The sequence below is a fragment of the Scyliorhinus canicula genome, chromosome 6 (assembly GCF_902713615.1).
Source record: "Scyliorhinus canicula chromosome 6, sScyCan1.1, whole genome shotgun sequence".
In the NCBI taxonomy this organism is placed as follows: domain Eukaryota; kingdom Metazoa; phylum Chordata; class Chondrichthyes; order Carcharhiniformes; family Scyliorhinidae; genus Scyliorhinus; species Scyliorhinus canicula.
In genome coordinates, this window is record NC_052151.1 from 150,373,961 (window position 1) to 150,388,132 (window position 14,172).

Sequence of the window (14,172 nt, forward strand, 5' to 3'; positions counted from 1 at the left end):
GTGTGGAATCAGAGGAGATAGGGGAAGCGTTAAATGGATATTTTTCGTCAGTGTTTACACTGGAGAAAGACAATGTTGTCGAGGAGAACACTCAGGTTCAGTCGACCAGGCTAGATGGAATTGAGGTTCAAAAGGAGGAGGTGTTAGCAATTTTAGAAAATGTCAAAATAGATAAGTCCCCTGGGCCAGATGGGATTTATCCTAGGATTCTCTGGGAAGCCAGGGAGGAGATTGCAGAGCCTTTGTCCTTGATATTTATGTCGTCTTTGTCGACAGGAATAGTGCCGGAAGACTGGAGGATAGCAAATGTTGTCCCCTTGTTCAAGAAGGGGAGTAGAGACAACCCTGGTAATTATAGACCTGTGAGCCTTACTTCGGTTGTGGGTAAAATGTTGGAAAAGGTTATAAGAGATAGGGTTTATAATCATCTTGAAAAGAACAAGTTGATTAGCGATACTCAACACGGTTTTGTGAAGGGTAGGTCATGTCTCACAAACCTTATTGAGTTTTTTGAGAAGGTGACCAAAAAGGTGGATCAGGGTAAAGCTGTTGATGTGGTGTATATGGATTTCAGTAAGGCGTTTGATAAGGTTCCCCACGGTAGGCTATTGCAGAAAATAAGGAAGTATGGAATTGAAGGTGATTTAGCGGTTTGGATCAGTAATTGGCTAGCTGAAAGAAGACAGAGGGTGGTGGTTGATGGCAAATGTTCATCCTGGAGTTCAGTTACTAGTGGTGTACCGCAAGGATCTGTTTTGGGGCCACTGCTGTTTGTCATTTTTATAAATGACCTGGAAGAGGGTGTAGAAGGATGGGTTAGTAAATTTGCAGATGACACGAAGGTCGGTGGAGTTGTGGATAGTGCTGAAGGATGTTATAGGATACAGAGGGACATAGATAAGCTGCAGAGCTGGGCTGAGAGGTGGCAGATGGAGTTTAATGCGGAAAAGTGTGAGGTGGTTCACTTTGGAAGGAGTAACAGGAATGCAGAGTACTGGGCTAATGGCAAGATTCTTGGTAGTGTAGATGAACAGAGAGATCTCGGCATCCAGGTACATAAATCCTTGAAAGTTACCACCCAGGTTAATAGGGCTGTTAAGAAGGCATATGGTGTGCTAGCCTTTATAAGCAGGGGGATTGAGTTTCGGAACCACAGGGTCATGCTGCAGCTGTACATAACTCTGGTGCGGCCACACCTGGAGTACTGCGTGCAGTTCTGGTCACCACATTATAGGAAGGATGTGGAAGCTTTGGAAAGGGTTCAGAGGAGATTTACTAGGATGTTGCCTAGTATGGAGGGAAGGTCTTACGAGGAAAGGCTCAGGGAATTGAGGTTGTTTTCGTTAGAGAGGAGAAGGCTGAGAGGTGACTTAATAGAGACATATAAGATAGTCAGAGGGTTAGATAGGGTGGACAGTGAGAGTCTTTTTCCTCGGATGGTGATGACCAACACGAGGGGACATAGCTTTAAATTGAGGGGTGAGAGATATAGGACAGATGTCAGAGGCAGTTTCTTTACTCAGAGAGTAGTAGGGGTGTGGAACGCCCTGCCTGCAACAGTAGTAGACTCGCCAACTTTAAGGGCATTTAAGTGGTCACTGGATAGACATATGGATGAAAATGGAATAGTGTAGGTCAGATAGGCTTCAGATGGTTTCACAGGTCGGCGCAACATCGAGGGCCGAAGGGCCCGTACTGCGCTGTAGTGTTCTATGTTCTATGTTCTAAATTGCTCTCAGGGTCGAAATTGCCCTTAGTGTTAGGTGGGGTTACTGGGTTACGGGGATGGGGTGGAGGTATGGGCTTGGGTAGGGTGCTCTTTCCAAGAGCCGGTGCAGACTCGATGGGCCAAATGGCCTCCTTCTGCACTGTAAATTCTATGAGAAGGATAGGGCCTCTGACGGGGTAAGCAGGGGATCTGACTGCAGGATTTGCAGCCTGACTAGACGACATAATTGAACGGCGAATGCTGAATCATAAATGAAAAAGTAGCAAAAGCAGGAGTTCCCACGACCAAGAAGTCTTTGTAATGGCTGTCAGGTTAGGGCATCAAGCTATACGGGAGGCTAGACAGTGGGAGTTACAGTTGGGAAGGAGTCCAACGTAGGGGTCAGCCAACATTATCACATAGGTACATCTACATGGAAAAGATCCCACCAGATGGTACTTATAAGTTTAATGGCCCAGGGGTTTGAAGATTGCTTAGTTGATAAGGAAATCAGAGTAGACTCACCCACAGCAGGGAAGGTAATTTAGAATTTTATTTTGGTCCTTTTTTTAAAAATAAATGTTTTTATTGGGTTTTTTTGAACAAGGTATAATTACCGTTATGTACACAGAATAAGAAACAAATATATATATATACACATATTTAGAGGAGAAGGGCACACCCTGACATAAACAAAAATACAATAACATATGAAATGGAATAACTGGTGGGGTATTGTGCACCAGCTTGACAGCGGCATCTCTGTACATCTGGCAAAATTACCCACCCCACATAAGTAGGCGACTGCCTGCGGGGGGGGGGGGGGGGGGGGGACTGGGGGGGCAAGCACACATTTGGGTGCTGGGGAGAAAATCAGTGTGCGATATTTGGCTGTGCTGTGTGCTACTGTCGCCCGCCCCTCCCGGACGGGTCTTGCTGCCATCCCACGCTCACCCCCGCTTCTGCCACTCCTCCCGTCCTCCATCTCCAGTTTCCTCGTTCCCCACTCCTGGAGATGTCATGCATGTTTTGGCATCCCATGTCCTCCCTCCGGCTCCCGCTTCCCTGCCCCCCGCAGGCCCTCCTCTCCCGTCCGTCCCCCTCCACGGTTCGCCTCCCTCTCCCCAGGTTTAGCTGTCTTCCCCCTCCCCCCCCGCCTTGGTTCGCCCCTCCCTCCTCAGGTTTAGCCGTTCCCCCCCCACTCCCAGTCCATCTCTCCCCTCCATGCCCCGGCTACTTTCCCCCTACTCCCGACCATTTTCCCCTGATTCTTGGCCACCCGGCTATTCTTCCTCTTGTTCGTTGACCACAAACAGGTCCCGGAACAGTTGCATGAATGGCTCCCACGTTCTATGGAAGCCGTCGTCTGACCCTCGGATGGCGAATTTGATTTTCTCCATTTGGAGAGATTCCGAGAGGTAGGACAGCCAGTCTGCAGCTCTGGGTGGTGCTGCTGACCGCCAGCCAAACAGGATTCTACGGCGGGCAATCAGGGAGGCAAAGGCAAGGGCGTCCGCCCTCCTCCCCAGGAATAGATCTGGCTGGTCTGAAACCCCGAAGACAGCCACTATCAGGCATGGCTCCACCCTCACCCCCAGCATGGTATCATAGCAAGAAATTGGCAGGCATCTTGGTGCATATTGATGACTTCCTGTGAGGTGATACCATTGAGGTTCCAAGCGGAGTTATTGACAAGATTAGGACAGACTTTAAGGTTGGAAGTCAGGCTAATAGGGCGTTCAAAAATATTGGATTAGAAATAGAGCTATACGGTTTTAAGGATACTTTGCATCAGTCACCGTACTTTGAAAGTATTGCTGTCAGTTGGGCTGGGTCTTCGCAAAAAAGCTATAGTTGCAAAGTCTGGTTGGGTTATTAAGCTATTTGGGCTCACAGACTAGGCTGGATGCAAATTTTGATGTTCTTGAACGGAGTTCTATAATGAAACATCCCAAGGTCCAGATGAACAAAACATTTAATGTTTTTAAAAATAAATTTAGAGTACCCAATTCCTTCTTCCAATTAAGGGTCAATTTTAGCATGGCCAATCCACCTAGCCTGCACATCTTTAGGTTGAGGGTGAAACCCACACAGACATGGGGAGCAGCGCCGGCCCTAGGGTTGCTGGCGCCCCTGGCAAGCTGAACTTCGCCGCCCTTGGGGGGGGGGGGGGGGGGGGGGGGGGGGGCCAAGGGGGGGCGGGGCCGAGGGGGGGCGGGGCCGAGGGGGACCGAGGGGGGGGGGGGGGGGGGGCGGACCGGGGGGGGTCGCCCTGGGGGAGGGCGGCCACCGCGCATGCGCTGGTTGGCACCGGCCCAACTGCGCATGCGCGGGACCCGAGTCTCTGGCGCCCCCTAGCACATGGCGCCCCGGGCGACTGCCCGAGTTGCCGGTGCCTTGAGCCGGTCCTGATGGGGAGAATGTGCAAACTCCACACAGACAGTGACCCAGGTCCTCAGTGTCGTGAGGCAGAAGTGGTAACCACTGCGCCACCGTGCTGCCCTGAAACATTAAAAAAGTTAAAGATGGAGAAATGTGTACTTCTCCCATCTTTAGGTGACCCTAAGAATATAGAATTGATTGTGTTTAGTGACACCTCTCACGTAAACCTTGTTGATGAGCTTTAAGTGCAGCAGATTTTATAATATTTCTTATGGGTGAAAATGGGAAGTGTAGTCCCTTGGCTCAGGAAATCCAGAAAATAAGGTGAATAGTAAAAAGCACCCTGACTGCAGAGACCCTTGAACGAGTAAAGGGGTTTGACAAGGCATTCTTTTTATCTACAATATTAGGGGAAATATTACATGAAGAAATGAAGGAAATGTCCCAATAGACAATTATATGGATAATCGATCGATCCCTTTGGGGTAGTGTGAGCGTTAAAAGATTACAAATTGATATTGTAAGTCGAAAACAAATAGTAGAGTAAAAAGAAATCTCTAAGCTTCAGTGGGTTGATACAAACCATCAGTTATTCCCCTGCTTCAACAAAAGGAATGCTTGTAGTGAAAATGTTAGAAGAAGGATGACCAAGGATGTGGGTTTATTTTAAAAATTAGTGATTTATTTTCTATCTGCGGTTTTACATCTTTTTTCCCGAAAAGGAAATGCTCGTTTTTTAAAAAGGAAATCTGATGATGTTGAAATCACAGTGCAATAAAATAAATGATTTAAGTTGGTAATTAAACACAGCTATTCCTAAGTGGAGAGGGTTTTGGGAATGAGTGAAAGAGTACATAAACAGTTCACTCGGTGTGGGGGAAGAACTGGGAGATTGTGTGACTTCTTCCAATTTTTGTCTTGGAAATAAACATATTTTACTGTACAAGGTTAGCTTCAAATTTATTCTTCCCCAATATACAATTATTGGAATTAATACCCTGTGTCACTGCACTTCCTTTAGGATTGTACCTTTATTTTGTATTGTCCCTCCATGTTCTTCCTATCAAAGTGAATCACTTCACACTTTTCTGCATTAAATTTCATTTGCCACCTTTTCACCCATTCTACCAATCTGCCAGTGTCCTTTTGCAATTCTAAGTTATCTTCCGCACTGTTCACAATGTTTCCAAGTTTTGTATCATCCACAAATTTTGAAATTGTGCCCTGGATACCAAGGTCTAGGTCATTTATCTCAGGAAACGCAAGGCTTGGAACACCAACACTTAGAGAAATCCACTCCAAACATTCCTCCAGTCTGAAAAGCATACATTATGCTCTGTTTCCTATCCCTCAGCCAATTTCCGATCCATGTTGCCACTGCCCCTTTCATTCTATGAGCTTTAACTTTGCTCAAGTTAAGGGCAGCACGGTGGCACAATGGTTAGCATTGCTACCTACGGCGCTGAGGACCCGGGTTTGAATCTCGGGCCTGGGTCACTGTCCGTGTGGAGTTTGCACATTCTCCCCGTGTCTGTGTGGGTTTCACCCTCACAACCCAAAGATGTGCAGGGTAGGTGGATTGGCTACGCTAAATTGCCCCTTAATTGGAAAATAATAATAGGGTACTCTAAACTTGTAAAATAAAAACTTTGCTGAAGTCTGTTGGGCGGCACTTTATCAAACGCCTTAAGTCCATGTGCATCACATCAACAGCATTACGATCATCAGCCTACTTCAGCAAGTTAGTGAAACACAATTTGCCCATACCTTATCCTGGCTGGCTTACTTAAATTAACCCACATTCGCCCAAGTGACTCTGAATTTTATCCTGAATTATCATTTCTAGAAGCTTCCCCAACCGAGGTTAAACTGATTGCCTGGATAATCTTTTACACCCTTTTTGAACAAGTGTATAATATTTGCAATCTCAGATCTAAAAGTACAAAAAAACTCTAGACTTCAGATTAAACCAAAGCTCACTATTTTAGTTAAGAGCAGATAAGAGCATATCTTCAAAAGCAAAATAGATTGTCATTGACCGGTCAGTCAAAACAAAACTCCCCACTCTACCCCCACACTCCCCATCATCTTCCTTTCAATGATAATAGTTTGAAATAAACTTTGAAATTTTTAACACTGTTGATCAGCCTAGTAAAGCTGGTAGGCTTAGTGTTGAAGACTCGCATTAAGGCAGCAATTTGATCTCACATTAATAACAGCTAAGGCCAAAGCCATCAAGGTAAATATTATTTGGATGAAGTGTTACAACAATCATAACGATTGAATTATAATTGTCATTAGTATATTTAGGAGAAATAGCTTATTTTTGAAGAATCTAATACTTATAAAGCAGTAAAACTGTGTCAAAATAACAATATGCCACTTTAGCACAAAAATGATGAACCTATAGTAGAATTTTTATCCTATTGTGTTGTCATCAGACGGTTCAATGAAAGCATATTCATCATGGCTATTAAGATTGTGCAATGTCTTTGCAAACTGGATGTGAAAACATGACCAAGATTGTGCAATGATTTTGCAAAATGGATTTGAAAACATGTCCTCATCAAAAAGGGTCAAATTAAAAACAAGTAAAATAAATTTCACTTGAAGTTATGATTGCTTATATTCTCTTCCTCCCAGAGTATTGGTTTATTATTTGAAGAACTGGAACAACAGACTTCTTAAATACACAATTTTTAAATAAAAAAAACTCATTTTGATGCAAACCTAGCACCCTTCAGTAAAACGGGTCAGCATTCAAAGATTATAAATTTCAGATTCAAGTTGTGTGCCAAGTAGTCTTTGCTCTTCAAGAGAACCCAGTTATTTACTTGCACTTTCTTTTACGCTTCAGTGTTTCTGGTATATCAAACAGTATGTGTTCCAATTGACAAACTTCCTGATGTAGTATGGAGAACTCTATCCCAAGCAGGAAGGAGAACAAATTTAGAACAAACAGGTAACTTCCAGGAAAATGTTTTTCTTCAGGCTTAGTTAAGTGTCCACAGTACCTAACAAGGGGAAAAATATATAGTTTTTTGATTAGTTTCAAATAAAAACAGCTTTTTAAATATGGAACAAAATTTATAAAATGTAAAGGACAGGCCTTAACTTCAATACCAGAATGATGTTCATCCCACTTCCCTGTCATTCCCCAATAAGCACCTGTACTATACCATAGCATCCTTAAGGTCCTTGACTTAAGACTGCCACTAAAATGCACCAGGAGCTGATTTAAAACAGGCAAAGCTATTTATGTTGGGATCCTTCATATCAACAAGGCAGGAAGACTTTTATTCTGTTTATCTGATCTGAATTCATAACTAGATACCAGTGGTAAAATAAGGCATTTCCAAACTCATTTAGTAAAGAGGGGAGTATTTGTCCACTAACCTCCTATTTTAGCCAACTAAATTGGGAAGACTCAAGTCCCAGTATTTGACCACACATGCTATCATTTCTAAGAATTAAACGACCACTCCTAAAGAAAATGATAACGTGCGTTATAAATTCAGATCTACTCCAACACTTGTTCTCCCGTAAGTGGATTCTTATGATCAGGGGTTTATTTTTATTGCCCATATCGAATCAAACAATAGAACATAGAACATAGAACAGTACAGCACAGAACAGGCCCTTCGGCCCTCGATGTTGTGCCGAACAACGATCACCCTACTTTAAACCCACGTAACTCGTATACCCGTAACCCAACAATCCCCCCATTAACCTTACACTACGGGCAATTTAGCATGGCCAATCCACCTAACCCGCACATCTTTGGACTGTGGGAGGAAACCGGAGCACCCGGAGGAAACCCACGCACACACAGGGAGGATGTGCAGACTCCACACAGACAGTGACCCAGCCGGGAATCGAACCTGGGACCCTGGAGCTGTGAAGCATTGATGCTAACCACCATGCTACCGTGAGGCCCCTGACCCAAGGTAGTGACAGGTACAAATCACCAAGTTGCTTTGCACTAGTTAGTGAGTAAACCTAGAGTGTAACAAATCTAATCTCAATTCAAATTAATTTCAGATACCTAGAAAAATGAGCAAGCCATTAAGCCCATCAAGTCTGTTTCACTGCTCAACTTGAGCACGGTTGATCTGCACCTAATTTTATTCACCTTTGTTCCACATCCCTTGAGACTCTAATACAATACATTTATCAACCTAAGACTGAAAGTTCTGAAAGTTCAATTGGCCTATAGTCTACAGACTTCTGAGGTAAGGTGTTCTAGCCTTCCATTAACTTTTTAAAAATAAATTTAGAGTACCATATTCATTTCTTCCAATTAAGGGGCAATTTAGTGTGTCCAATCCACCTACCCAGCACATCTTTGGGTTGTGGGGGCGAAACCCACGCAAACATGGGGAGAATGTGCAAACTCCACACGGACAGTGACCCAAAGCTGGGATCGAACCTGTGACCTCGGTGCCGTGAGGTAGCAATGCTAACCACTGCGCTACCATGCTGCCCAGTTTTCCATTAACCTTTTATGTGAAAATGTGATTCCTGATTTCACTAAAAATGGCCTAGCTCGAATGTTAAGATTATGTCCCCTTGTTTTTCCACCAGAGGAAATAGTTTCTCTGGATCAATTCACTCAATCAAATTCCTTCAGAATTTTAGGCACTCCAATCAGATCATCTCCATACCTTCTAAACTTAAGGGATAACAAGTCAAGTTACCTCATCAGTCTATCACAAAAGCAAAATACTGTAGAGGATGGAAATCCTGCCCAAAAAATAGAAAAAGCTGAGAATGGTCAGCATTTGTGAGCCAATACCTCAGATCTGTTTCTCTCTTGACATGTTCTGCCAGTCATGCTGGGTAGTGCCAGAATTTTCTGTTTTTATTATACCTCATCAGTCTATGCGCCTTTGTAACTTCCTAGCCCTACCCATACCAGTTACCCTGTAAATCAGATGTACAACTCCCTTCATCAAAACTTCCTCATTGTACTGAATACACAAAAGCTTGTGATAAACATTTAATCTTTCTACCCATCTCTTAACTTTCTTTAACCAGCTTTCTGTTAAACAAGGTCATTTATCAAACTCTCATCTCCTCTACCAGATCCCATTTACAACTGGTCCAGACCTTTTATGTTCTTTTATGCAACTTCTGATCCAATCCCTCTCCAGTTGGCCAGTAGAGCTGTTTGACTGATCATTACCACAGCTCCCGAAACTGCTACACATGTCTGAGTCCCCTGGAAACTATCGTTTAGTGTCTCCTAAATTCTAGTGTCAGTTGAGAGTGAAATAGCTACAATCCCCAGCTTTAATATATATATCCTCCCTCATCTTCTTGCAATTGTCAGCCTTTGAGAGCTAGAATTAACTTAAAAGGAACATTTTTCAAATAAATCATATCAAGAGCCTTCAGTTCCAAAATAGTCAAGAACATTACAATTTCTGTACGTCAGGGAGGCACGGTGATGCAGTGGTTAGCACTGCTCACGGCACCGAGGACCTGGGTTCGATCCCACTCCCAGGCCACAGTCCATGTGGACTTTGCACATTCTCCCCGTGTCTACATTGGTCTCACCCCCACAACCCAAAGATGTGCAGGGTAGGTGGATTGGCCGCGCTAAATTGCCCCTTAATTGGAAAAAATGAATTGGATACTCTAAATGTATATTTTTAAAAAACATTTCTGTACGCCTAAAGCAAATATACTGTTCAAAATATTCTTTGGAGCCAAAACCAGAATACACAAATATTTACACAATTATTAGAATGCATTTCAATGGAATATAAATGAAAGTAAAAGTGAAACTGAAAAAGGAGGGAAAGAAAACACTCGGCTCTGGTTTGAAAAGGTAAGCATACATAAACTGAGTGTTTAAAAATAAAAGAGCAAGAAGCTGCCATCAATATTAGGGCTAAAAAAGGAATGTACTTCAATTGAAGCCACTAAAATACTTAGTTCATTCAGGTAGGATCTGAAAATAATGTTACAAGTATTTGATTCCTTAAAATTGTATATAAAAATATACATCTTTGAGCTCTCCAACATTTCCAGGACTATATTTTGAACTAGATCTAGAAACTGCTAGATTCCTCCAGGAGATTGATTACAATACAATCAGACATATCAAGGGTTAAATATACAGGTATATTTTCGTATGAGCAATTGCATTAGTTAAAAACAATGCAACAATTGAATTTACATTATGGAACTTACCCTGACAAATAAGTGACCTCCCTATTCTTCCTACCAGAATGTACTATCTCACATTTATCAGTGTTGAACTTCATTTGCCAATTATTTGCCCATTCTGCAAGTTTATTAATGTCCTCTTACAATTTGTTGTTAGTTTTTCTCAGTATTGACTATCCCCCGTCCGCCCCCCATAATTTGTTTTCATGTGCAAATTTTAAAATTGTGTATTCCATTCCTAATTCCAAATCATTAATGTAAATCATACAACAGCTGTGGCCAACACTGATCACTGGGGAACAGTACTTCCCACCTTCTGCCATTCTGAATAAGTACCCCTTACTCCCATTCTCTGCTAGCTGGCATCAAGATAGAAGCAATCCATTGTAGCCACCGAAGTTGGCCATTCCCTAAATACAAAATGGAGGAACGCAAAGCTTGCAGGTTAAAATGAACAATGTTTGCAGCACCAGCAGGCTGCACCAAGCAAATGTGGATTCTGTCTGCTAAGAGAGCAGACAGCACCGAAACGAACATTCTGCATACTAATGAGGCAATCTCCGAGGCAGTTAGCATAGTAATGGAACGATCCCAGAGACAATGGACACAAATGGGGAAGTAACTGCAACATTGTAAAGGATACCAGACACCCCGGCACCAGCGGGGTCCAAAAACAAAGAGCCTGAAAGCCCGCCCAGTAGCCAAGTAACAGCCTCAGTATTGGGGGGATTCAAACATATCGATTGGGAAGAGACCCAATCGATTCCGAGCAGGTAAGGGAGCCCGCCCAAAGGGGCGCAGATCCGTGGAACCTATAAAAGACAGGTCCCACACTTAGTTCGCTCTTCTTGTCCAGACCTCCTCTCTTCTGAACCAGCCCTCCTCTCTGGACCAACATTTCGACCAGCTTTGCCAAGAAGACCTTGAACGAAGAGAGAGGAGAGATTTGGGGACAGCAGCCGCCAGCAAGTAAGTGTCTCACAACGATCGCTACCAGAGATAGACACTCCTGACCCCTTTTTAACCTGTACCAACCTGAAGTCTGCAGACCTGGGGCGGGATTCTCCGTTGCCCGTCGTAACGCGGTTTTCCGGCGAGAAAAATCGGTGTTAATGACTCCGGCGTCGGGGCCTTCTTTAAGGCCGCTATTCTCCGTTCCCGGAGGGGCTAGCAGCTGACTGACGCGATACGCGTCAGTTTCACCAGCTGCGGAAGTGGTGAGACCCGGCGTTTTTTGGAGGATTGGGGGGGGGTGTGTTCCGGCATTTGTTGGGGGGTGTGTGTTCCGGCATTTGTTGGGGGGGGGGTGGTGTGTGTGTGTGTGTGTGTGTGTTCCGGCATTTGTTGGGGTTTTGGGGGGGGGGGTGTGGTGTGTGTGTGTTCCGGCATTTGTTTGGGGGGGGGGGGTGGGTGTGTGTGTGTTCCGGCATTTGTTGGGTGGGTGGGGGGTGGGGGGGGTGTGTGTTCCGGCATTTGGGGGGGGGGGGGGTGTGTTCCGGCATTTGTTGGGTTGGGGGGGTGTGTTGCGGCATTTGTTGGGGGGGGGGGTGTTCCGGCATTTGGGGGGGGGGGTGTTCCCGGCATTTGGGGGGGGGGGTGTGTTCCCGGCATTTGGGGGGGGTGTGTGTTCCGGCATTTGTTGGGGGGGTGTGTGTTCCGGCATTTGTTGGGGGGGGGAGTGGTTCCGGCATTTGTTGTGGGGTGGGGGGGGTGTGTTCCGGCATTTGTTGGGGGGGGGGTGTTCCGGCATTTGTTGGGGGTGGGGGGGTTTGGGGGGGGGGTGTGTTCCGGCATTTGTTGGGGGGGGGGGGTGTTCCGGCATTTGTTGGGGGGGGGGTGTTCCGGCATTTGGGGGGGGGGGTGGGTTCCGGCATTCGGCCACGGAGGGGGGGGGGGGGTGTGTGTTCCGGCATTCGGGGGGGGGGGTGTGTTCCGGCATTGGGGGGGGGGGGTGTGTTCCGGCATTGGGGGGGGGGGGGTGTGTTCCGGCATTTGGGGGGTGGGTGTGTTCCGGCATTTGGGGGGGGGTGTGTTCCGGAATTTGGGGGGGGGGGGGGTTTTGGGGGGCAGCGGCGGGCAGAGAGGGGGGGCGACGGATGCCCGGGGCCAACGCACCGTCGCCCCCCCTCTGTACGCCGCTGCCCCCTACCCCAACCCCCCCCTCACCACCCCTACCTCAACCCCCCCCTCACCACCCCTACCTCAACCCCCCCCTCACCACCCCTACCTCAACCCCCCCCTCACCACCCCTACCTCAACCCCCCCCTCACCACCCCTACCTCCCTCCCCACCACCCCTACCTCCCTCCCTCCCCACCACACCTACCCCCCTCCCCCCTCCCCCCCCTCCCCCTCCCCCTCCCCCCCCCTCCCCCCCTCCCCATCCCCCCTCTCCCCCTCTCCCCCCCTCCCTCTCTCCTCCCCCCCCCTCCCTCTCTCCTCGTCCCCCCCTTCCTTCCTCTGTTAGTGGGGGGGGGGATGCGGCGTTAGTGGGGGTGTGGGGGTGCGGCGTTGGAGGGGGGTAGGAGTGGTGAAGGGGGTAGGGGTGGTGAAGGGAGGGGGTTGGGGTAGGGGCAGCTGCGTGCAGAGGGGGGGCGACGGTGCGTTGGCCCCGGGCATCCGTCGCCCCCCTCCTCTGCACGCCGCTGCCCCTACCCCAACTCCCTCCCCTCACCACCCCTACCTCCTTCACCACCCCTACCCCACTCCAACGCCGCACCCACCCCCCACTAACGCCGCACCCCCCCCCCACTAACGGAGGAAGGAAGGGGGGGAGGAGGAAGGAAGGGGGGGAGGAGGGGGGAGGAGGAAGGAAGGGGGGGAGGAGGAAGGAAGGGGGGGAGGAGGAGAGAGGGGGGGGTGTGGGTACCGGCCTTCAGAGGGAGGGGGACGGGGTGGGGGGTTGCGGCGTTGAGGGTGGGGGGTTGCGGCGTTGAGGGGGGGGGACCCGGCATTGAGGGGGGGGGGGACCCGGCGTTGAGGGGGGGGGGGACCCGGCGTTGAGGGGGGGGGACCCGGCGTTGAGGGGGGGTGGGTTGCGGCGTTGCGAGAGATGGGGGGCGGCGTTGGAGGGGGGTAGGGGTGGTGGGGAGGGGGGTAGGGGCGTTGGAGGGAGGTAGGGGTGGTGAGGGGGGGGTGGTTAGGGTAGGGGGCAGCGGCGTACAGAGGGGGGGGGGCGACGGTGCGTTGGCCCCGGGCATCCGTCGCCCCCCCCCTCTCTGCCCGCCGCTGCCCCCAAACCCCCCCGATGGCCGCAACCCCCCCCCGATGGCCGCAACCCACCCCCCCCGATGGCCGCAACCCACCCCCCCGATGGCCGCAACCCCCCGATGGCCGCAACCCACCCCCCGATGGCCGCAACGCAACCCCCCGATGGCCGCAACGCAACCCCCCGATGGCCGCAACGCAACCCCCCGATGGCCGCAACGCAACCCCCCGATGGCCGCAACGCAACCCCCCGATGGCCGCAACGCAACCCCCCCGATGGCCGCAACGCAACCCCCCGATGGCCGCAACGCAACCCCCCGATGGCCGCAACGCAACCCCCCGATGGCCGCAACCCACCCCCCGATGGCCGCAACGCAACCCCCGATGGCCGCAACGCAACCCCCCGATGGCCGCAACGCAACCCCCCGATGGCCGCAACGCAACCCCCCGATGGCCGCAACGCAACCCCCCGATGGCCGCAACCCACTCCCCCGATGGCCGCACCCCCCCCCCCCCCCCCCCCCCCCCGATCCCCCCCCCCCCCCCCCCCCCCCATGCCGCAACCCACCCCCGACACTGAACGGCGTCAACCATCATCAATGGTTGACGCCGTTTTAAATCAACTGTGATTTTCGCCGACGTGACCCGTGGCCACGTCGGCGGGGACTTCGGCCCATCCGGGCCGGAGATTTAAGGTCAGTG

At 48.9% G+C, this 14,172-nt stretch overlaps 1 protein-coding gene across 2 annotated transcripts in view; it reads right to left on the reverse strand.

Annotated features, from left to right (window-relative positions):
- Positions 1–4,750: 4,750 nt before the first annotated feature.
- taf1b (TATA box binding protein (Tbp)-associated factor, RNA polymerase I, B) overlaps positions 4,751–14,172 on the reverse strand; it is a 116,191-nt gene continuing 106,769 nt past the window's right edge. For both annotated transcript variants that reach the window (XM_038800276.1, XM_038800275.1), the window contains exon 15: positions 4,751–7,104. In XM_038800276.1, the coding sequence (XP_038656204.1) occupies positions 6,921–7,104 (184 nt within the window). In that variant the 3' untranslated portion in view covers positions 4,751–6,920. The remainder of the gene's footprint in view (positions 7,105–14,172) is intronic.